Below are 26030 nucleotides of genomic sequence, written 5' to 3' on the forward strand. Positions count from 1 at the left end.
ATGATTGTGACCTTATTTTTCTCAACCAGTGTGATGTCTGGTGTATTATGCGCCAGTATTTTGTCGGTTTGTATACGGAAATCCCACAAGATCTTGACCATCTGATTTTCGGTGACTTTTTCAGGCTGATGTTCCCACCAGTTTGTTGCTGTTTTAATATTATAATTTTTGCACAAATTCCAATGGATCATTTGTGCTACTGAATTGTGCCGCAATTTATAATCAGTCTGCACGATTTTTTTACAGCAGCTGAGTATGTGATCAACAGTTTCATCAGCTTCTTTGCAAAGTCTGCATTTGGCATCATCAGAGGATTTTTCGATTTTGGCCTTAATGGCATTTGTGCGGATAGCTTGTTCTTGCGCAGCCAGGATTAGTGACTCTGTTTCTTTCTTTAATGTACCTGTTGTTAACCATAACCAAATTTGTTCACTGTCCAGAAATTGGCCATGCAGTGCTTTGTTCTGCCAACTCTCCATTCTTGATTTTATCACATCTTTTCTGTATTCTTGTTTCGTCTGTTGGGCCTTCAGTAGATTTTTGTTCTTTACTTCGATTAATAGATGTTCTTGACTTTCTTTTACAATTACAATTGGTACAACACATGATTTCTTTTTCCACAGTCGCTCAACCTCAATTTGCAAGTCCCGGTACTTCGTGATTTTTTCTTGCTGTTTATCTTCAATTCGTGCATCACCAGGTATTGCAATATCAATGAACCATACTTTTTTCTTTTCAATTATTGTTATGTCAGATGTGTTGTAGGCCAAGTGCCTATCAGTCTGGATTCTGAAGTCCCACAAGATCTTGCCTTTCTGATTATTATTATTATTTGGTTACGCCTAATAAACAAAAATATGGGGAAAACATCACTTCTGGATATTGTGAGTATAATTATTGAATTTTGGTGGTGCAAATGGGTTATTCTGGAAGTTGCAAAATGGGAATTTTGAAGCCACAAGTACTTTACAGATTTCTCTTTCTAGATGCATGCTTATAAATTCCATTATACGCAATGTCATAATTTCTATATAGCTACACTCATGGCATACTATAATTGTTCTTACTATGTTAGATTGCTAGAGTACATGAATAATCCAATAATGCTGAGGCTTAAGTGTGATCACAACAATAAAGTACCAGCTGTTGTGCAGGAAGGGTATATATTTCATTCACTGTAGATAGAACCAAAAGAAGGTTTAATTAAAATCAAAGTAAATTAAAAACATAATTTACTTAAAAGTAAAATATAAATATCACCATTTAATAAATTATAACAAATCTTTTATTAAGAAACAAGAAAACAGAAAATAAGAATAATCTTGCCAAATATATCACAAGATTCCATCAACAAAATATAGGTTTAAAACTAAAATAATCTCCTTTTGTCTCTCCATGCTAAGCAAAGCTCCTGAACAGCTTACATTAATGCCATAAATACAGCTAAAATCCAGAATGATTTGAAAAGTTTCCGAGGGCACGTTATGTTTGTCCTAAACAAACAAAATAAATGCAATAGCATTGAAACTGAAGATAGAACAGGGACATATTGAATTCAAGCAGGAGTCACAGATTATATGGAAATGTTTTTAGCAGTTAATAACAGAGACACAAACATTTCATCTTAGAAATATTACAGCCTTGATAGAAAATTCAAGAGGCTTTCCAATTCCAAAGCTAGCAGGAAATGAGAAATGAATGTGATGTATTGAAAATGCATGAATGTTTGCGGAGTCACCACCGATGGGACTTCTGGACAGCTTATTTAAATCAGTCTGATTGTACAAACAGTGGTTTGAATGTTGTTTTAAAATGCCAGATCCTGGAACCAGACTATTGCAAGCAAATATAGTCTCCAGTGATATCAATTCTAAAAGGCTTGATTTCAATAAGAGCAATCCAATGCCAAAATTCTTAAGTTTCCTTGAACTCAGCTTGCATGTTTACTCAATAGTTGGGAGTAACTGGAGTAACTCTAGGTGCCTTACACATTAGGGTTTAAAAAGTAGAAAAGAAAAGACCAAGGAAACATGTAATACAGAGGCCCCCAATCCCCTTCCATGGATCGGCAGCAGTCCACAGTATGCTAGCAATTGGGCTGTGCAAACAAGCGAAGCCCCATCTGCGGGATGCAGGCCGTAAGTGAAACCATGCTCCCTCCAGTGTGCAGAAAACCTTTCTCCAGGGAACCGATCTGTTGTCGTCTGCCAGCGGCCTGCGGAGCTTGCAGCAGAGTTGGACAGCGAGGAGGTTGGGGAGGAACATGGGCCAGTCCTGGAGTTTAGGGAAGGCTCAGATGAGGGCTCTGCATCAGAGGCAGAGAGGGGGCTAGGGCCATCTGGGAGTTATGCGCTGCCTCTGGAGTCTCCAGAGTCAGACAGCAGCGAGGCAGAGGAATAGGCTCCCCCTGTTCCCAGTACGCACATGTGCAGAGCTGCTAGAAGACAGGGACAGTTAAAACAGAAGGGACAACTCGGGAGTAAGGTCTGGAGGTGATTGGCCCCTCCCATAGGACATAAAGAAGGAGCAAAGGCACATGAGCCTTTGCAGGAAGCAACTTGGTTCATGCTGGTCAGTTTACCTTCTGAAAATACGTTTGGACTCTCTGCTCCATATGCCCTTGCTTAGCTAATTGCCAATTAAGACTTTGGCAGTGTTTTAAAAAAAGATAAAGATGGGTGCCTATCAACCTTATCCTGAAGGACTTTGGCAGCCTGCTGTAGAACTCATTAGGGTTATGAAGGAATATAATTCACAGCCTTTGAAATAAAAAGAGGGTTTTTGGACTTAATTGTGTGCATTTTACTGTATCAGGAAGCCTAGATCAGAACATGATCCCTGGTATCCAAAAGGTTGGGGGCTACTGATGTAATACATCTGGAAAAGGATAAAATAAATTCAAACGATCATAAAAGCAAGGCATATTATCATGAAATGAATTACTATACTCTACCCAGATGGCAGAGGGGGCATAAAGTGGTCGAGGGTCTGACAAGAACGAATGGCTGATGACAGATGATCTAGAGAGCCAGGTTTTTATATCTTTATGAAAAGACAGCAGGGTGGGGACTATTTGGATATAGGGCAAATTCTATTCCATGGAGTAGGTGCACCTACAGAGAAGGCACATCTCCTAGGTCAGTGCTTTATAGATGGGTTCTGGAGCACATTAACTCTTCCGGATTGATTCTGATTAGACAGACGTGATAGGAGATGGTCCTATAGGTAAACAGATCCTAAGGATTTTTTTTTAGGTATCATTGGAACCATTGTGGCTTTGGAGGCAAACGGCTGTCCATATTCCCCATTGGACACGACAGGGCCCGCATAACTGCAGGTTATGGGAAGCAACTTTCTTGTGGACAGTTAGAGGGATTAGTGGTTAGAAGGAAAACAGGGATGTCCACTCTAGAGAAAAGAAGAATTAGGGGTGGCATGATAGCAGTCTTCCAATATTTGAGGGGCTGCCACAAAGAAAAGGGGGTCTACTCATTGTCCAAAGGACCAGAAGGCAGGAGAAGAAGCAATGAATGGAAACTAATCAAGGAGAGAAGCAATCTGGAACTAAGGAGGAATTTCCTGACAGTGAAAATAAATAACCAGTGGAACAGCTTGCCTCAAGAAACTATGGGGACTCAGTCACTGGAGGTTTTCAAGAAGAGACTGGACAGCCATTTGACCTGGAATAGCATAGGGGTTCCTGCTTGACCAGGGGGTTGGACTAGAAGACCTTTAAGATCCCTTCCAACACTGTTATTCTATGTTCTTTACTTCCCAATATACTTTACTGATAATCTCCTACTCCAGTACTAACAGAAAACAAAATATTCTACCAGAAATTAGTAATAGGTTAGGAGTCTATCATGCCTGCAGGTTACCTTGGGGGAATAAAATAAAAACAAGGAAAGGGCAAACTACTTCTTTGTGTTTGCCAAGAAAACTAGATAGTTATGTCCATGAAGTCACTAGGAACTGAATCTGACTCCAGGGAGTCTTTACCATTTTATGTGAATAGGACAGCCTTGTATCTTAGAGATAATAAAAACAACCCATAATAGCACAGTAAACATGACATATTATGCAGTTTATAAAAGAAAAAAGGGCTAAGAAAAAAAAGATAAGCTTACCAGAAAGCTAACATCTCAGATTCCCTAATTTCTCACTTAAATAGCATTATTCAAAAGTGATGGGAGAATGTTTTTTATATCCAATAACAGTGGAAGTAGCTTAACACCTTAAGATCTCCATTGTCACTACCATATAAAAGAGCCCAATCTTACTTGCAGAAAGTGTGTAGATCCTATTAATGACTATTTTTTTGCCTTCATCTTCAAAGTTGCTTAGCAGTTATTGCTGTAGAGCCACTTTTCCTGCCTTGTAATGTGAGTACTTAAACATTATCTGGTGACACTAATAAGGTTAAGAGCCTATCCCCGTATAGCTAATGTTCGCAGGAGCCAATGAATTCAACTCTAATATCTTAGCTGCAGATAGTTCTTTTAGATGCCTAAACATTTTCCTTCCTTTCAATAGAACGCCTTTCAAAATAAGTTCACCATGAATTTTATTCCTGGGTTCATTTTATACTGTATGGAATTATGCACAGTTCTAAGATGATTATTTTACATAGGGGAATTTGTGAACTCAAACATGATTTGCAGCTTCCTGTTTGCAGCTTATGGTTTTTAGTGGCCTGATTTAGCTGCTGATATGTTGATGCAGGTCAATAAATGGCATGAGAAAAGGGGAGAAGCAGTTGAATTTTGGTCTTGAAGGACAGTTGTGTTGTTGCGAGGGCTGATGAACTATAGCTGGGGTGTCAAACTCAAGGCCTGAGGGCCAGACCCAGTGCGCGGGGTGCTTAGATCTGGCCCACGGAGCCACCCTAAAAACAGCAAAGGACCGTGGCATGACAAAACCGCGGTCCACTAAAGCGCGCCCGATTAAAGCGCGTACCTGACGTCATCAGCAGCGCGACAAATATGAACGCGAAGAAAAAAGGGCGCTTTAAAAAGCGCTTTTAAAGCAAGCCGATTCACATAAAGGTAAGGGTTAGGTTTAGGGTTAGGGTTAGGTTAAGGGCTAGGTTTAGAGTTACGTTAAGCGTTAGGGTTAGGGTTAGGTTAAGGGTTAAAGGTTAGGTTTAGGGTTAGGTTTAGGGGGGTTAGGGTAAGGTTTTCGCGTTAATTTTAACTTTACCGCTCACAGCGTGATGTTTTCGTCACGCTTTCGTCGAGCGCGCTTTAGTCTACCGTGGTTTTGTGGTGGAACCGCAAAGGACCAGCCTGCGGTGCTTCTGCCGTGAAAACAGAGCTCAGGAGGGTCATGCATGCCCCCACCCCAAGCTCTGTTTTCACTGGCAGAAGGTTGCAAGAGGCTGTCAAAGTCGAAAATGGAGTTTGGGAGACCGCTGTGGCCACCATAGGTGCCCCCACCCAACATAAGTAATATCAGAGTGTGAAACAATCAATCTTTGTTCCACACTCTGTCATGGGTAGCACTTTTGAGGCAGCAGAGTGTTTTGGGTAGGAACAGCATGGAGGCAAATTTTGGCCAGGGAAGATGAGGAAGGAGGTTGGAGCTGGCTGTCCTGAATTAAGTAAGGAATGGCAGCAAGTGAGCAAGATCCCTCTGCTAAGCAAAGCAGGCAAGGAAACAGAATGGAAATTTAAAAAAATGAAAATAACAACAAACAAAATAAAGATTCCCTATCTGAAGGATAGGAAGAAAAAGTAGAGAGATTTGAGTAGTTCTTAATACAATAGGTTTCTAAGATTATATCACCATCAATGTAATCTTGAAAAATATCATATATCAAACCCAGTGATAAAATTTACTCTTGGGGCTCAGATTAATGAAAAATGCTGCCAAACAGCTCTGCTTTGTAGTTCTGTGTCACAAGTACCGTATTTTTTGGAGCATAAGACACACCAAGGTCTTGAAGAGGCAAAAAAAAAAAAAAAAGGTTTTTGCACTTTGCAAACCTCCCAAAATGGGCCCTTTAAAAAAAAAAAAGGCATGAATAACCCTTAGGCAGCTTCTAGAGTGCTCCTGGGGGGTGGGGAGCCAAAAATGATTTAAAAAACGGGCCTTTTGTGAAAATGGGCCTGTTTTTTGTCAAAAAAAGGGGCATGGATAGCCTTTAGGAAGTTTACAGAGTGCTGCTAGGGGCTGGAAGGGGGGCAAAAAAATGACCCATTTTCACTCATTTCTGCCCTCCCCAGCCCCCAGGAGCTCTCTGGAAGCCTCCTAAAGCTATGCATGGCAATTTTGGTGAAGGGCGCAAAGTTTCAGGAGGCAAAAAATGCTGTATTCAGTGTATAAGTCACACCCAGATTTTCAGCATCTTTTTTGAGGAAAAAAGGTCCGTCATACTCGGTACCTCCTGTTTTTCAGTCTCTTCAATAATTTTTATCTAATAAATTTGTGTTTAATAGTGTATGTTGATACTCTTGCCTTCTGGACTCACTAGAGACTTTTCTATCAATGTATGAAATGGTTTAAGTATGGCAGCTGAGCTGATGAATTAGTGTTCTTGTGGCAGCTTTGATCTGGATCTGTTTGTTATAGGTAGAATGTAGTGTTGGCTTACCTGATACGTTCATTTTCTGAAGAAGTGGAGACAGCATCCTTGTGTGGGTTATTCTCATGTACCTTCCAATAGAACTGAGTCTGCAAAGTTTAAGTCCTGCCTCTTCCTGCTGAGATCCCCAGCTTTTTTGACGAAGACTAATATGCAGACAGATGTGCATGAAAATAAATGATCTCTCCCTAAATAACGGCCTTTGATTTGCCCTTGGGTTTTCTTCCCTTCTTAGAGGGAGGGAACTTACGCCTGTTGGATAGGTGAAGGGTCGATGGGCCCTCTAGATGGTCATCCAACAAAGGAGATGAGGCCTCCCTTTCACCTCCTTCCATTGCAGCTGACACTGACTGACTAGATAACTAAGGTTAAGACAATGTAGGTGACTATCCCAATAAAGGGCACACCAGGGCCCGGGCATTGGGAAAATGAGAGCAGATATGGCCCCTGCAGACAGGCATGCCTGGGCCTGTCTTTAGCCCGCAACAAGAGACCCACTGGTCCCTGTGCCAACGGACTCAAGCTGTTAAGCGAGGCAGGGCTGTTAGCTCCTGATCCTCAGGGAGCTGACCTGTTGCCTCCAATTCCCTGTCTGCCTTGCTGCCTGGAATGGAGAAGCTGGCTAAGGGAATGCTATCAGGAATGATCTTGTACTAGAAACAAGCCTGGTGACCTAAAGGGAAACTCCTGGGGCTGGGCTGGCTATGGAGAAGAAGGACTCTTTGAATTGTAACCTGCTTCAAATGGCGACCGCTACTGATAGTGCTGTAAAAATGGCAGCCACAGGCTTTTCCGTGCCAAAAGGGTGCTTAAAATGGCGGCCACAACTCTTTCTGTGTTAAAAAAGGGCCCTGGAGGCTCTAAAAAACACAAAGAAGCTGATCCCAGCTTTGCGCCAAAACGGCACTGAAAATGGCAGCTGCAACCTTTTTCGTGCTAAAAAAGTGCTCCGGAGATCCTGCAAGGCACAAAGAAGCAGCTACCACTTTGCGCCCAAAAACGGCGCCCAAAATTCCGGCTGCAACCTTTCTAGTGCTAAAAAAGCACTCCAGAGACTCTACAAGGCACAAAGAAGCCACTCCCTGCTTCTTGCACCTCTACGCAGCTCTGCACCTGCCCACGCGAGGGGCAAGCCGCCCTCCGACCCCCATGGTCCCCAGGGCCCCTCAACAACTTACTGGGGGCATCTGCGGCAATCGACAGCCTCCCTGCGCTGCCAGAGCCGATGCTCCGGGACGCTGCCTCCCCAGGGAGGCTACTACCCTCACGGATCCAACAGTAGAAAGACTAAAGAGACCTGAAAAGTAGAGAAGGAGAATGGCACTTGTTCAAGTGGTAGCTGAGTCACAAAAGCTGGGGATCTCAGCAGGAAGAGGGACTTAAACTTTGCAGACTCAGTCCTATTGGATGGTACATGAGAATAACCCACACAAGAATGCTGTCTCCACTGAGTCAGGAAAATCTGTATTGCTTTTTCGGAGTGGCTATTATATATTGAACTTTATACATAAACCTTCCTATCAGTGGTGGATTTCAAAAATTTTTGGAACCTATTCTGTGAGCGTGGCCTCCTTTGTGGGAGAGGCTTGCCGGCCATTCTCTCTCTCTCTCTCTCTCTCTCTCTCTCTCTCTCTCTCTCTCTCTCTCTCTCTCTCTCTCTCTCTCTCTCTCTCTCTCTCTTTCCTTCCTTTTGTCTCTCTGTCCCTTTTTTATTTTTTTCTTTCATCTCTCTCTCACTCTTTTTCTTTTTTTTTCTTTCTTTATTTCTTCCTTTCTTTCTCTTTCTCTCTCTCTCTCTGTCAGTCTGTCTGTCTCTCTGTGTGTATGTGTGGGCGTGTGGCAGTGATGGGTTTCAAAAAATTTTGGAACCTCTTCTGTAGGTGTGGCCTGCTTTCCGGGTCCACTGGTGGAACCTCTTCTAACTGGTTTGGTAGATTTGACGAACTGGTTCTACCGAATAGGTGCGAACTGGTAGGAACCCACCTCTGCTTCCTATACATAAACCTTCCTATACATAAACCTTCCTTAAACATCAACATCACTTGTATGCCATTTCAGAAATGCTGGTTTGGTATGATAATGCTAAGTTTTTCAGAATGTTCATGCCTCTGCCATCTTACATACGTCTGGGATCTTCTATAAACAAGATGGAAAGGCTGCATTATTTAATCTATTTTTACTTTGACACAAATATAAGGAATACTGATAAGCATGACTAAAGTCAGAGCTCACTCACTGCAAAAATGTACTTTTAACTTGAAAGAATTTTTCTGTTTATAAATCCAGTGTTTCATTTCATTTTGACTTCATAAATGGTTTCTCCTTTCGGCTGAAATTTGTTATGCTTAAATAAATCTTTTAAGAGTTTGTACGGTTATAAAAATGACCAAAATCACTTGACTATTAAAAAAAGAGTTGAACTGAAGACTCTTTCTTTTATTTTCTTTTATTTTCATGTTTATGGTGGATTTAACTCTTGTAAAAAATTCCTTAAATTGAGTAAAAGCCTATGCCAAAGAGTAAAATACTAGAAAACCTGTGACTATAGCAATAGCAGTTAGACTTATATATACCGCTTCATAGGGCTTTCAGCCCTCTCTAAGCGGTTTACAGAGTCAGCATATTGCCCCCACAACAATCCGGGTCCTCATTTTACCCACCTCGGAAGGATGGAAGGCTGAGTCAACCCTGAGCCAGTGAGATTTGAACAGCCGAACTGCAGAACTGCAGTCAGCTGAAGTAGCCTGCAGTGCTGCATTTAACCACTGTGCCACCTAGTTAAGTCACTCTTCTTCCTACTTATGGTATACACCTGCACTGTTTCCTTTTCTCTCCCATCTCTCAGGAGAGCTCCGGTGAAGGCTCCTCGTCCTCCTTCCACTGACCCATGGAACTGCCCGCCACTTTAATGGGGAGGGGTTGAGTTTCACCCCCTACCCGAACTCGTTGTGCTTGCTGTGTTTTTAAAATTGTTGTATTGCTGTCCTGTTTGTCTTACTTTTCTGTATTTGTTCCCCTTCCCTTGTTTTTTGTTCAGCCGCCCTGAGTCCCTTCGGGGAATAGGGCGGCCTACAAATCGAATAAATACCAAATACCAACAATGAGAGCCCCAGACCATGATTCTGCATGTCCCCAAAGGTCCTCTCCCTTTAGGGAGGAAGAGAGCTCAGGTTTCAATTGCCAGCACCCCCAATCAGCCTACCTTGCTAGTAGACATATGAGTCACAGCCTCCCCCTTCCTCAAATTATACAGGTTTGTGTGATTCCTTCCTCCCACCAACGTTCTGGACAACCTCAAAGAAACATCTCAGCCTCCTCCTCCTCCTTGACTGACCTGTGGGAACTGCTGGCCATTTTATTATCAGGAGGGAGAACAAAGGAAGCTGCAGACTATGAGGAAAAGTGCTCCCCGCTCCTCATTCTGGTGTTTCTCCGAGGGCCACTCACTCCAAGGAGAAAAAGGGCTCACCCATTTATTGCAGGTGGCCTCAGCCACCCTAAGGAGCCACATTAGCACAATGGTTAGAATCAGGGGTGAAATCAACTTACTTTCGCTACCAGTTCGCAAATGTTAGTGTGTATGCACAGTGTCAAAAACAGGACGTGATGTCATCCGGGCGGATGGGCGGAGCTTCCCGCTGCCATCACTACTGGTTTACCCAAACTGGATAGAACTGGCTAAATTGCACCACTGGTTAGAATGCAGTATTGCAGGATAATTCTGCTTACTGCCAGTAGTTCGATCCTGACTGGCTCAAAGTTGAATCAGCCTCCCACTCTCCCGAGATTGGTAAAATGAGGATCCAGATTGTTGGGGACAATATGCTGATATTTGTAACCACTCAGAAAGTCCTGTAAAGTACTATAGAGCAGTATATAAGTCTAAGTGCTATTGCTACTGCTATCTTGACAGCAGGCATCCCAATGCAGTCAAACTTTGTCCTGATCTCAGTCTGTCTCTAAAAGTCCAGATAAAACATAGAGTTCAATAACAACATTACCCAACTAAACGCAGTACTTGCAAATCAAGAGGACATTGACATAAAAACAATTTTATGTTCTTTTTATATGGTTATAATGCAAGGAGTTATGTTAGGGATATTTTTCCTGCATGCTGACGTAAAAGAAAATTAAGCAATAATGCATTTACAAACAAAATAATAATGAGATTATCGATTCCATTGGAGTGAAAAATGCATCACAAAACCTAAGTGACATACTAAACATTAAAAAAAAGGTTTTTTAGATGTAAGGATCCACTCTTAACTTTAATGAATGAACAGATATGACTTTTTAGTATTTTTGATTCATAACCTCCAGGAATTTAATTTATGCTGTTAAAAAAATAATCCTTATCTACATTGCAATGTGTCAGAAGCTGTTTTAATATGAACAAAGAGGAGTAGCCCATTAGTTTATTTTGGGAACTTCAACAATATACACCCTGTAGGGCAATAAAAAACAGAGAGCTTTACTTAATATTGGCCATGTCATTCTTCCACTCACCATGGTATTAATGAAATTCAATGTGATTAATGATCTAGTCTTTCTTTTCATCATCCTTATCTACATAAATATTTCCTGATTTCCTTTTTATCCCTGTTCTGAGTTTCACAGCAGTCCATGACCTTTATGAATTTTGTATGTAAGTTTCTTAGGTTCAGAACCTGATGTATTTCTCAGAAAAGAACCCTACTGATGGAATTGTTTGAATGGCATATCAGTTTCTGAAAATCATCCTTAAGAATTATAATCCAAAGATCTTGACCCTCCCTGTATTAGTGCTATAGACACACAAACTTTAATCTGTATCTTGCTACTCCCAAGGAGCTATATTGCTAGAGGAAATTCTCAGTTGAGCAAACCTATTGTGAGACGCCATGACTTGAATAGAGGTGCTACAGAAAGAAACAGACTACATATTTTACTTTCTATGTGGACCACATTGAAAACCATAACCTTCCTTAAGTCATCCAAGATGTTAAAATTAATATTATAATCTTCTTTGAAGCTAGTAAGAACATGGAGAACCCAAGGTACTTAGTAAATGAATGCTACTTTCAATGTAATAATGGCTTTTAAACATGGACATGTCATTATTGGCATCATCCATCTGGCAGGAATATTACATGCACTGACATTTATTTTGAACACTGCAAATAAAATTCATATTATAAATGTACATTATTGCAATAAAAGTAAGTCATAGTACTTTAATAGTGGATAGTGAATGGGAAGCTACTACTTGCATTCTCAGCGGTCTACATGCCAACCCTTCAGGGAAAATACTAGACTGTTACTCAAATATAGTATTTTCTCTAGGCTGAAACAGGCTGGAAATACTATGTAGAAGACAGGTGTCAAACTTGATTGCATCACGTGAAGTCACGTGACGTATCACGACTTTTTTGGTTTTGTGGAGCTGGGGTGGGAGTGGACTGTGTGTGATGCATCTGGCCCGTGGGCTGTCAGTTTGACACCCCTGATGTAGAAGATAACTCAAATCTCCCTTTTCATCTAGAAAGAAAGTTTGTTTGTTTTTACAAGCAACGGAAAAGGAAGGAAAAGAGGGAAAGGGGAAAAGGAATATTTATCTCCTCAGCCTTTCTTTTGTCATATTTTCCTTGGAGAATCTAGGAGAAACAAGAAAGAAAGAATTTCTGCTGTAATCATTTATAACATGAACATTTCAACCTGAAATTTTTATTGTCCCTGGCAATTTAATATCTGTGACATTTGTTTTATTTATGCAAATTCAGAATATGCAAGTTTATGCAAGTTGGAAATTCTTTAAATAGAGTATCCCCTAAATTAGAAGCAGATGTATATATAATGTTGTGATCTACTTAGAACCTTGCATTATTATTATTATTTTTCTATTCAAGAGCATTTCTAAACTACTTTCTAGGTTATGGACACCTGTTTCATGCCACTACAATCTTCTGCCAGCTAATGGATGGGTGGATTGCCTTTCAACCAAGTATTGAGAAAACATTCTATTTATTATTTATTTCTTACTTTTGTTATTTTTACAGGTAACTCAAGGTGGTGAACATACATAATAATTCATCCTCTTCCCATTTTTGCCACAACAACCCTGTGAAAAAAATTGGGCTAAAAGAGAGTAACTGGCTGAAAGAGACCCATACTTTTTCATACTTAAGGTGGGACTAGAACTCATGGTCTCCTGGTTTCTAGGCCAGCAGCTTAACTACTATGCCAAACTGGCTCTATATATGTTGTATATGATTGCCTTAGCAGTTTTGGGTGCTGAAAAGGAACACAATCCTCTAGAAATAAAAAGATTCATAGTGAAAATTGCATGTATGTTTGTACGACAAAATCTCTTCCTATGACCTTAATCTATTTCTTGATAAGTTAACATACATCTAATGGACCACATTATTTTGCTTATTACAACCACAGAATGGGTTGATAGGAACACATAAACATCCCATTTTATGGAAATATATCCGGCTGCTCTTCCTACAGTTATAGGGATACTGTTGACCTTAGGATGTGTGCCCAGTCTTTTCCTTTGCAATTACTTGTCTACTCTCTGAGCTGAGTTCTAGAGAATAGAATTTCAGTGTCTTTACTAAAAAAACTATACACCTCAGACCAGTAATTGCTAACCTTTTTGTCGTCATGTGCTAAAAGCACGTGCAACAGCACATGCAACGCACCCATAATGCAATATGTTCACAGGGGTGCGGGTGCGCACACCCCATGCCCATGCACACATCACCCCGTGTTCTCCCCACCCCCTCATGCACATGCACGCCCCCCTCATCAAATTTTGGGCCTAGTAGGCCTTCCTGCAGCTTCCTGGAAACAAAAACAGTCCGCGGGGAGGGGCATGCTGCACCCCCATGCCCCATTTTGGGCCTAGTAGGCCCCTCTGCAGTTATAATCCATAATACTATGCATGTGCAACCCTCCTACATGCCCTGCCCATCCCCGCATAGGCCCCTGCATGTGCATCTCCCGCCTCCGCCCTAGCCCCTGTGCATGCGCAGCAGGGACCCAAAAATCAGCTGGTTGGTGGGAGGTGTACACGCATGCATAGTGGAAGCTGCCATAAGTTTGCTATCATGTATTCAGAGCATGTGTTGGAATAAGCTGCCCAGAGAGTGTTTGAGGAAAAAAATAACCAAGCAATTTCGTTGGCAATGAATGCTTCCAGTTATGATTTTAATTTAATATTGACAGAATACATCCTACAACTTAAAAAAAAAACATAGAATAATAGAATTAGACAGTTGGAAGGGACCTTGAAGGTCCTCTACTCCAACCCTGTGCTCAAGCAGGGAGGGAAAGGGAAAAAAGAATGGAAGAAAATATCATTAATTCAGTCAGTATCCAAAAAGAAGAGAACATTGGCTAGAAAGGCAGGCTACTGCTGCTCATGTACAGGTTGATTGAAAGTATCAGCATGCTGTATGTCTGACCTATGGAAAATACCAAAGGAACAAAAAAGAAAACCCTAAGTGGCATGTGGATCAGGAATCAAATGTTTTACGCCGAGTTCAGGGACAGACATGGAGGAAGAAGACCTGAAGAGCTATGGTGGTAGAGTAGTTAGAATGCAATCCTGCAGGCTAATTGCAGGCTAATTCTGCCAACTGCCAGGAGTTCAATTATGACAGGCTCAAGGCCTTCCATCATACTGAGGTTGGTAAAATGAGGACCTATATCAGTGATGGTTAACCTTTTTTGGAGCCGAGTGCCCAAAGCGCGTGTGCAACCCCAAAATGCAATGTGAGTACCCCCACGCATGTGTGCACATCCCCTGTGCATGCATCCCACTCCCTCACCCATTTTTGGCTCCCAGGTTGGTGTAGAAGGCCTTCCAGGCCCAAAATTGGGCGTGGGAGGGGCGCGCCACACCACGTTCTGGGCTTGGACCTGCACCAACCTGGAAGCCAAAATGGGGTGCAGGGGTGACACGAGGCCCCAAAATGCAATGCGAGCACCCCCTATACATGTGCACCACCTGCGCATGCATGCACAGCAGAGACCCGAAGACCCCCTGGCTGGCGGAAGGCACATGTGCATGTGGGGTGGAGCTGGGCTGAGGCGACAGCTGATGTGCCCGCAGAGAGGTCTTTGCATGCCACCTGTGGCATGTGTGCCATAGGTTTGCCATCCTGGAGCTATATTGTTGAGAGCAATACGCTGACTCTGCAAACTCCTTAGAGAGGGCTGTAAAGCACAATGAAGCAGTATATAAGTCCAAGTGCTATTGCTATTGGGCTGTATACTGTTGTACTAGTGGAACTAATAGATGTAAAATGTACATTATTTAATGTGACAGAATCTTGGTTACTGCTATAAAAGAAGAACAGAGTGTGGAAAGCATTCTTGGTTGCTCTATCCTTACATGAATGATTCCTTTCACTGAGTCTCTATTTTTAGATATTTGGTAAAAGGAGAAAGTACCTTTTTTCTTTGTTTCCTTCTTCCTATCCTTATATACGTCTAGTAACAAAATCCTCTAAAATAAATCCTCGTATGTCAAATTAGCTAAAATATGAATAAAACTGGGGTCACGGTAGAGTACAGATTTTTCCCACTTAGTTGTCCCCCTCCCATTGCAATCGTCATTTGCCCAATCCTTGGAAACCTGAAGAGACATTCTTCAGAGCCCATTAATTGTCTTCCACTAACTGAGCAAGACAGCTTGTCTGAATAAATCAAGATGGCTTGAGACTGTCTACTACTGATGGGTTTCTGTGGAGCCACAGTAAATGCTACCTTAGGGTCCCCCCTCCCTTTTAGTAAACTCAATACATTGTTTTACAACTAGGAAAAGAAATTTAACTTCTTGGCTGAAAAAAAAACTAGACAGGAAGGGGATATTGCCTTTAATCTTCATATAATACTGTTCCAATCGCTGAAATGTGAGCCTTCCAAAGCAAAGGGCTTTGTCTTTTAACTCCATGTTCAATGGCCAAACAAGACATGACAAAGCACATAAAAAGCAAAAGGAGATTATTGAGCCTCATTTGGAAAATACAGAAACACGGAGCATTACTTACAAAAGCATTATGTTGAAAAACAGACTTTTTCATCCATTGACTGTACAGTACAAGATAAGTCCTTGACTTACGACCACTATTGAGCCCAAAATTTCTGTTTGCTAAGCCAAACATTTGTTAAGTGAACTTTGCCACATTTTACAACTTTTCTGGCCACAGTTGTTAAACGAATCACTGCTGTTGTTAAGTGAAGTAACACAGTTGTTAAATGAAGTTGGCTTCCCAGTTGACTTTGCTTGTCAGAAGGTCCCAAAGGGAGAAATCACATGAACCTGGGACACAGCAACGGTCATAAATGTGAGCCAGTTGCCAAGCATCTGAATTTTGATCCCACAATCATGGGGATGCTGCAATGGTCGTAAGTGTGAAAAACAGTCATAAGTCACTTTTTTCACGGCTGTAACTTTGAACAGTCATGAAATGAACTGCTGTAGGTCGAGGACCACCTGTATTAACACCCGAGAGATCTGCAAGAAAAAGGCTTCTGGGCATAAAGTCTGAATATGGATGTCTATGGAGACTCAGTTATCCAAGTCATGGTTGTCACAAAAGTGCTTTTTCAAGAGGCAACTGGACTTTCTGTTTTTTCTTTGAAGACGTTTCACTTCTCACCCAAGAAGCTTCTTCAGCTCAAGCTGAACACTTCTATTCCATACCCACATATGAAAACCCCAATTACAGCATCCAATATCGGAATGGCAACTATAACCGAAAGACCAAAAGCAACAAGATTCAGAATTATACCAAAAACATGTACTTTATTCCAATTGCTCATTCTGCCTTAGACAAGAAGAAAAATGGTCAGTTTTCATGATGCAGAGGGTCCAAGGTTGGCCCCTCTTTCATCAAATTAATAATACAACAGAGGTTACTATCTGAACCATATTAACACAGGCCCAAAATCAATGTAAAAGTTCAGGAACCCCACAAAATATGGAGTAAATTCATCTTGTAATTTAAAGATAATTTCAAATGTATAGAGAGGAGCTCCGCTGGATGCAGTATTATATGAACACAGATGGTATTGTACTTTCTCATCCATTTTCTTTTGAAGATTAGGTTGTGCATTTCAACCTATTATGTAAAGACAATAAACTAGCACCAATATGGTTCAGCAACCTTTCTGGAAACTTAAACCTATGAATTGCTTTCTTCACTTTATTTTTTATTTTATTTCTAAAGTCATTGTACTATTATAGTACCAGCAAGGTTTAGTTCAATGCATCCCCTTCCAAAATAAACAACTGAAAATAAACTATGCCAGAATAAAATAATAGCAAAGCTGTATTTTAAACATCAATATGAGATGAATTTATACTTTATAATATGATGCAAGAGTGAGTTTTGTTGCAGAAAATAGAATAGAGTAACAGAGTTGGAAGGGACTTTGTCAGGGAGTTTCTTCTTAGTTTTAGGTTGCTTCTCTTCTTGATTAGTTTCCACCCATTATTTCTTGTTCTGCCCTCAGGTTCTTTGGAGAATAGTTTGACTCCCTCTTCTATGTGGCAACCCCTGAGATACTGGAACACTGCTATCATGTCTCCCTTCATCCTTCTTTTCATTAAACTAGACATACCCAGTTCCTGCAACAGTTCTTCATATGTTTTAGTCTCCAGTCCCCTAATCATCTTTGTTGCTCTTCTCTGCACTCTTTCTAGAGTCTCCACATCTTTGCTATATCACAGTGACCAAAACTGAATGCAGTATTCCAAGTGTGGCCTTACCAAGGCATTATAAAGTGGTATTAACACTTCACGTGATCTTGATTCGATCCCTCTGTTTATGCAGCCTACAACTTTGTTGGCTTTTTTGGCAGCTGCTACACATGGCTGTCTCATATTTAAATGACTCCAAGATCCCTTTCACAGTTACTACTATTGAGCCAGGTACCACCTATACTGTGTCTCTGCATTTTGTTTTTCTTGTATGAATTTAGAATGTTACTTTTTTCACCATTGAATTTCATTTTGTTAGAGAGCTCCCAATGTTCAACTCTGTCAAGATCCTTCTGTATCTTAAGAAAAGTTTTCTTAGTCAATTGGAGTAATTGACTAATTGGAGTAGCAAACAATTGTCTCTGATGGGCAGGATTGCGACAGTCAAGACATATGTATTACCAAAATTTTTGTTTTTGTTTCAAACGGCACCAACTAAATTGGACAATTTTTTTTTTAAATCCTTGGAGACAATAGTGACACAGTTTATATGGCAAGGCAAGAAAGCACGAATCAAAGCCCAAACTTTGCAAAAACGCAGAGAACTGGGAGGCTTCGGAGTACCCAACTGGGAAGCATACTATAACGCAGCAATCATGACATGAGTGAAAGATTGGGTGATGTTGAATAGAAGGCGCCTATTGGCTATAGAGGGACATGACCTCCCCCAGGGATGGCATGCCTCCCTCTGGCAAGAAAGAGACACCCCCCATAGGTACTTCATGGGACATTATATTCGGAAGATTTTGATGGGGGTCTGGGAAAAAATGAGGAAAAAATATTATCTTAGGGTTCCGTGTTGGTTGGCACCATTAGAGGCCTTAACGCATCCGAGTTTATTTAATTGGACAAGAAACATAACATATAAAGATATCATGACAGAAGAGGGCAACATGAAAACAAAGATGGAATTAGAGCAACAGGGCAGGAATTTGGAATGGTGGGAATATTTACAGGTTAGAAACAGGTTTAAAAGTGATAAGGCACGTTTCGGGATCTACCCAAACCCTCAGGGGCTAGATAAGATCTTGTTTGGTGGAGACAAGAAAATGTTATCGAAGATCTACCAATTTTTGACTTGCCAAGATACTAATGAAGAGATGGACAAAAGCCTTCTAATAGTATGGGAGAGAAACCTAGGTTATGAAATTGAAATGGGCAAATGGTGGGATCTATGGAGTAAGACCATTAAACTTACAACATCTACTGCATTCAAAGAAAACATATACAAGATGGTTTATAGGTGGCACTTCCCCCCAACGAGGTTAGCTAAGATGTTTCCTGGGTTATCTCCATTGTGTTGGAAATGTGGAAGAAAGGATGGCACATTCTACCATATTTGGTGGTAGAGGCCACGAAATATTGGAAAAGGATTAAAAAATGGTTAAAAGAGGTTACCGGGGCAAACATTGAATGGAGACCTGAGAACCTGTTACTAAGCATCAAACCAGATAACATAAGCAGTTCAATATGGCATTTGAGCCTGCATATAATTGTGGCCGCAAGAATAACCTATGCACAATTTTGGAAATCTACCACTATACCGCCGGAAGATGCTATAATTAAAAAGATCTACGAATGTGCAGAAATGGACAGAATGACGGGTTGGCTGAGGGACAAAGGAGAAACAGAACACTATCTTAGCTGGAACCTATGGTATATGTGGGCGACTAGGAGAACAGCAGGGACTTAAAATGGGGAAAGTTAACATAGGTACCGTAATAGATCCCTGAATCTTGCAATGAGAAGATGTGGCTTAGAGACCTAATAATGAGGAAAGAAAGAAAAACTGGGCTGTGAATGACTGTCACCGTGGGGGGGGGGGAGGGGGGGTTGTATGTTTAAAACGGCATTTGTATCTGTATGTTTTACTTTATATTGTTATGTATGATTTGTCTTGCTTATGTCGTTGTATTTATGTCGCTGTATTTTTCTTCCTGTTTTTTAAAGGTAATAATGTTTAATAAAAATTATATTTTTTTAAAAAAAAGTTTTCTTATTAGTTGAAAAAAAAAGTCATAGTTACTTCAGGGAGTACTAAGTAGGGAGAGATATTCTACCTGCCAAGTTCAGTTCATTGTGTTAGATCGGAAAAATGAATATTGCACCTACTGTGCTTCCTTCCCCAAATGGTATTTCTATAGAAGTGAGGCAGCTTTGGTAAGAAACCCCCAAAGGTGTTGATGACATCAATGTTTAAAAATTCAGCTAACCTACTTTGCAGCTGAACAACAGGACCAGGACCAGAAATAAGACCAGAAGAACAACAGGGAAAATACAGTTCAAGTTAGATCATTTTTGGATGGTGTCTCATTAACATTATTTAATGACAAAAACTTAACACAATCATTGTTTTTGAATTCTTTCCGATAGACGCAATCACTCAACATATAATTTAAAGTAGTTTAACACACACACACAGTTTGACTTAATTAACCTTTTGTTTACTTGAAGTGCTTAATATGATTATAGGTGCTCTCCAGCTAAGGCAGTGGGTCTCAACCTTCCTAATGCCGCGACCCTTTAATACAGTTCCTCATGTTGTGGTGACCCCCAACCATAAAACTATTTTAGGTTTTCCATATTTTTTCAAAAATATGTGTTTTCTTATGGTCTTAGGTGACTACGGTGAAAGGGTCTTTCGACCCACAAAGGGGTCCCAACCCACAGGTTGAGAACCACTGAGTTAGGGCATATTTGCATGTAATCTGTGGGATTGGATATTTATCTATGACATCCTGATACCAAGGAAATCACTTGAAAACGGATCCATCTGTTTCTATGTTTTGCTGTTATTATGCCTCAGATGACTAATACAGGTGAGATGCATGAACAGGTAAACACAACAGATCATTGTTGGCTAATATCATTTGTGGATTTATTTGCAGGGTTACACTGACTAATCAGTCCCCTAGCATATGCTTTCTTCACATTTTCCTTCTTCTTATTGAACCACTATCAATATACAGAGAATGTTCACTAAATCACAGCGTAAATAATGTAACTAAAGACTGAAGACAATATGGAACTTGGCCTGTTTGGGTGGAAGCTTCCATGTAATTTAAAAGGACCACTTTGTATTCTAATGCAGGTTCTGTTGTCCTGGTGACTACAGCTAAGTAGCCCAAAGAGCAGAAGCTATGAAAAGTATATATAAAGAGTCTCTTATCCATGCAATAATTTGTTTGCAATTTTTGCTGCTATGCCAGGCCCACTAATGATTGATGCATAACCAAAATGAAAGTCATCAACTAACTAAAAACATCAACATGTTTGGGGAAATCTTTACACTGACATTTGTTTTTCAGAAGTTAACAGACAGTACTGACACAAAAGATAGACCATGCTCAATGGCCACACAAGCTGAGTTAGGTAGGAAGAAAAAAAATCAGAATGGAGAAAACGCAAGACTGCCTGAAAGGAACTAATGAAGACAATGACCAGGACAGGCCAAGGTAGAAAGATTATTCAGGAGAAGGAAAAGATTACAGAGAAGGCAGGAGTCTAGTAGCACCTTTCTAGAGTAACAAACTTTATTAAAATCACGTGAACTTTCATGAGTTGAGTTTACTTCATCAGATGCAAAAGGGATAAAGAAGAAAGTGGAAGATGATTTGAATTTCCAATCACCTCACCTACCCTATCTTTCAAACTGTAAACCTGATCATTCTTCATTTGTAACCCTCAGGCTTCCTCCAGGTTAAATCCAGTAGAGATATGTATGTAGCAATCTATGTAGTAGAAGTATTAGACATTGTAGCCATGCACTACAGACATGTGTGCAAACTATTAATACTTTTTACAGGCCCTACTTTAAAATTGCAACAATATTCAAATTATAGGAGAGATTCCTGTCTTTGTTGCTAACTTTGGTTTACTCTTGTTCTCTAGAGCATAGGTTCAAACCATCAAAGATATACAACAGATTGGAACCCCCATTGAGTTTCCTACTAAATATTCCAGTTAAGAAGAGCCATGGTGTACAGTGGTTACAATGCAGTATTGCATGCACAATTCACTGTTTACTGCCAGGAGTTTGATTCTGAACGGCTCAAGCTTTACTTAGCCTTCCATCTTTCTGTTAAAATGAAAAACTAGATTGTTGGGGGCAATATGCTGACTATGTAAGCCACTTAAGAGGGCTAATAAAGCACTATGAAGCAGTATAAGTGTTATTGCTAAACCAAAATAAAAATGTAAATGGCAGGGCTTCAGGGAAGAAAAGGCAAACTGAAGATAGATCCACTAAAAGCAGAACCAACAATTTCAGAAGAATGAAGAAGTGGTGAGTAAACCAGCTCTTTGTAATTCCTCTCTGGACAGGGAGAGTACTTGAGATCACCCATAAGTGCTCCAGATAGTTGCTCCTTATGGAGGTTTCAAGCTCTGGGAGGCAAAGTAATAGCTATCTTGCTCAAACCATAGTTGGCACTTTTAAGGACAATGAGTTCATGTACACATAAATTACCAGAAATAACATACATATTTAATCTTAATCATATAAATTGGTTTTATATTTCTTTCCTTTTAGCGCAGTAACTTATCATTTTCTATAAACAACAAAAATCTTCTTTTATCTTATATTTTATCTATAAATCAATATTTAAAACCTCATCATTCAAAACTAGCAAAAAAAATCTATTAGCAGCTATCAGAAAAAACAGGAATCTTGATCATTAGTCCTTTCAAATAGTGTCCCACAAGTTGATTTCTGATCATTTTCTCTTTGTCTCAGAAACTCCTTCACAAATTTAACATGTACTAGAAATGACATCTATATAATAATCTTAACAAAATACTTATGGATTATAAAGTTATCATCTTAGTTTAACACTTTCTCTGAGAATGTAAGAAGAAAACATCTTCCCAAACTGAATCTTTAAATAAATATTTAAACCCCCATCTTTCAATCATGATCAAGAAAAACCCCATTAAGAAAAAATATCCTAAATATTTAACCTTAATTAATTAAGCCAACTTTATATTCCTTCTTTTTTATTTCCTTTTCTAATCACTTTCTGAAATTGCTTTTTAGCTATTAGGAATCTTTAGAATTTAGAATACCTGGAATTTACAAATCTGAAAACACTGGATGAGTTTTCTTTATGTCATGCTCAAATCCAAGAATGATGTATGATCATTCTTCCAAGCTGACTTATTTATTGTCTCCACAACTATAGATGAAATCTTGCCGATTTGAGCACATTACTCTCTGCATCAACAATATACTCTGTGAAATAATAGGGAGAGGATGTCTTCACTCTCTTTCTTTCAAATATAACATCTGGTTTGAGTTGCTTCTTAAACCTCTGGAATGCACCCTCTCCCTCCTGGGATCACAGCTCCTTACTATATTCCATCACACTTCAATGTTTCAGAAAAAAGCATTTTTAGTACAAGTTTGAGAACGTACATTTTGGAAAGTTATAAATGGGTTAAGGATCCAGATAAATTTGAAACAAAATTTTGGAATTAATTATGAGTCCTTTCTGTGGGAAAATCCTTTTGTTTTGAATTCTTTAAAAAATGATAGGTTGAGACTTTGAAAATTGAATCCTATAAGGAACCATAAGGAACTAAAGATGACAATTAAACAAAAACTCTTAAATTTGTCTTATTAATACAGAATGAAGCAAAATATTTTAATATTTGACATATTAAAGGATATTTTGGAATAATATACTTAGAAGTTAATTTTAGGAGTGTCTGTCTCTGTAAGACTTCACTTATATATTTTTCTTTACTATATTTTATTCTTTTAGTTTGTATTAGTTTTTTTTCCTTTGAAATTATAATTTTTAACAATATTACTATTTTTTAAAAAGAACGTAAATGGCTTGGGTATGCAAGAGACAGATTGAAGAAAGTGTGGTATACAGGCATGAGAGAAGCTTATTGTGTCTCAGTAGCTATCTACATGACCTAGGCTGGCCATCACCTGTATCTGCAGTGTAACTAATGCAGAAGAACTATCCATGTGTAGATTTTAGAGGTTGAATGTGTACTGGATAAAACTCTCATTATGATTATAACTTAAAAATGTACATTAGGCCATTAGTTAGTAATCTGGAAAATATTCCCTTGATAAAATACAATTGTAAATGTATTAGGGGGAACACTGAATTTTTAATAGAGTATATCCTAATATTCAGGGAATAGTTCTGGGACTTCAGGACAGAATAATAATTAATATCCTTTTAGAAAGTGGAGCAGCGACAATGCACCCCGAGGTGGTTCTTAAAGATAAAAATGTCCAAGAGTACATTATCCAAAAGATAAACTAAAATTGTTAGGCTAAAAATATAATCCAGGATAAGTCCTATCCACAAACACTAGTATGGGTATTTGATCTATTGGAAATTAAATGCAACAAACTTACTTGCAGAATAAATGGACCCAATATGAATTTTACTAAAACAATTTTAAACTTCTTCATGCTATAAATTTACATTTATTTTAAAACAGACTTCTTTAATCATATTTGCTTCCAAGGAAATATTACAAGAATCACTCTAGGAAGGAAAATAAACACCATTCTAACAATTTGGCATATGTATGTTCCCTCCCCTGATCCTTGCTAACTGAGTTTACCAAAGTTAGCTGGCTTGTTTCAAATATATTCAGTCTAGCTACAACTTATTACCACTAATAATGAATTAGCTTATTATTATGCTGGGACAGCATCTCCTCACTCAAGAGCAACTAGTCCAATCCAGCTGAAAACAGGTTTGCAAGAAAAACAAGATTTGCTTCCCTTTACTGTCATGGCCAGATTCATCTTAAAGGAATCAAGTGAAAATGCATAACATTTCCCCAGTTGCTTAAATGTTAATAGGAGACTTAATGCATCTTTCACATTTCACTCTTCTTATTACGGTGATTTTTACTGATGTGTATGATATGAGATAAATAATCCAGAAAATTTTGAATTGCCCTGGAAGTTTATACCATACTCTATAAGTTTCAGGAAGAGCTGTGTGCAAACTTAATGCCTTTAGGCAGAAGAATACACCGTCAGCCTGATCTCCTCTCATTCTACAGTTATTGGAGAAGGGTTGGTGCCTTTCTTCCTATATACCTATACTAAGTACTGCATCGGCGCTGGGAAACCCAACAGGATCTAAAAATAGTTCAGACGGCTCCTCACACTGATCGAAACTCATCTGAGAGTGCCTTCCACCGAACTCTGTAGTAGGGCTTCAGCTTGGAGTAAAGATACATCTGGTTAAACCGCTAAATTATATTAAAATGTAAAGGTGCGCTGGATAAAAATGCGTTGGATTAACATGCAACGTTAATATCTTGGAATAAAGATATGTTAATATCGTGGAATAAAACGTTAAGAACAAACGAAAGGATCGTTTGCTCTTTCGGGTCAGATTCCCCTCCCACCTCCAAACACCGCCAGGTAGTAAACGCCAGCCCGAAGTCAATTGGAGGGGGTGAGGGGGGGGATGAGCCGCGTTGGCCGGACACGCGCTACTTCGACGCCCCGAATTTCCGCGCTCGCCTGGATCCAATGGGCAGCATTCGGGCAGTTGATAGGATAGACGCGCCCCTCCGCCCAGCGCAGCCGGCATGGGCGCCCGCTTATTTGAAGAGGTCTGGTTGGCATATAGGAAGTTCTCGGGAGCCCCTCGTGTCCTTCCCTTCCCCGCGTCCCGCCACTCCATCCCGCTTACCTGCGTCGGCCGGCCGGGGTCTGCCGCTGTCCCGCAGATAGTAGCTGAACTCCAGGCACCTGTCGTTCTCGACCGTCCCCTCGGAGCAGAGCTCGACCAGCAGTTTCAGCGCTTTCCGGCAAATCTCGTCCTCCCTGCCACGAGGCATCGTCCCCCAGCATCCTTGTGAGAGGAGAGGAGCTCCCCGCTCGCTCACACGCGCGGCTTCGGCTGCTGCCCGCCTCTCGTCTGGCGCCCACAGCGAGGCAACTGGGGAGACGCCCGCATGTTTCGCGGCGGCGGCGGTAAAGCCGTTGCCCCCTGAGGTCTGCTGTTCCCAACTTCGTCCCCTCGGTTGGATAGAAAAGATGCTGCTGCCTCTGCCGCCCGGCATGCGAGATAGGAAGGTTCCCTCCCGGAGGAGGAGGAGGAAGAGGAGGAGGAGGATCCCGCCACCAGTTGCGCGTGGTCTAGGCTCATCCGTCGACGCGCCGCGGCTCCCAAGCAGCCTTGCCTTCAAGTCCAAGTGGCGCCCTAACAGCGCTCCCTAGTGGCAGGAACTTTGTGTTACCAGCAAGGCCCCACGAGCCAATTGCCTTTCTGTGCCCGTTAAACTTGGCGCGCTTAATCAGACCTGGACTTTTAGTAGATAGCCTGCGACGCGTGGGCCTCTCGGAATAAAGTGGCGACGCCGTGAATGTGTTCTTAAAGTTTCCTGGTTACAGAAAGAGGTCGGCACCGCCTTCTTCCGTGATGGTGTTATTGTTGTAGTTGTTTTTAGCTGCCTCGGTATAGGATGCAGCCCTAGTTTTCCTTGATCTCCCATCCTGGGACTTACCAACTCCATTCTGCTTGCCTTTGGATGCAGATTAAGTCAAGAGTTACCCCTTGATGAGCTTTTATTAAGGACACCACCCCTCTCTAATTAGGAAATGTATGTTATATATATATAAAAGCTGGGAGGAGGAAAGCGGAAGCACAAGTATTGTAAGTAAAAGGGGCTTGGAATCCTTTAGTTAGCATTGTTGGA

The 26030-nt window shown here is 40.5% G+C and overlaps 1 protein-coding gene across 2 annotated transcripts in view; it reads right to left on the minus strand.

Annotated features, from left to right (window-relative positions):
- Positions 1-25394, minus strand: part of SYT9 (synaptotagmin 9) — a 120699-nt gene extending 95305 nt beyond the window's left edge. Inside the window, exon 1 of one of the 2 annotated variants that reach the window (XM_087718407.1) lies at positions 25022-25394. In XM_087718407.1, the coding sequence (XP_087574533.1) occupies positions 25022-25394 (373 nt within the window). The remainder of the gene's footprint in view (positions 1-25021) is intronic. The other variant, XM_087718417.1, reaches the window with a different exon arrangement.
- Between the last annotated feature and the right edge of the window lie 636 nt (positions 25395-26030).

This window comes from Thamnophis sirtalis, unplaced genomic scaffold (assembly GCF_051295495.1).
Source record: "Thamnophis sirtalis isolate CommonGarterSnake01/CBP01778 unplaced genomic scaffold, rThaSir2_p1.2 scaffold_1, whole genome shotgun sequence".
NCBI classification, from domain to species: Eukaryota; Metazoa; Chordata; class Lepidosauria; order Squamata; family Natricidae; genus Thamnophis; species Thamnophis sirtalis.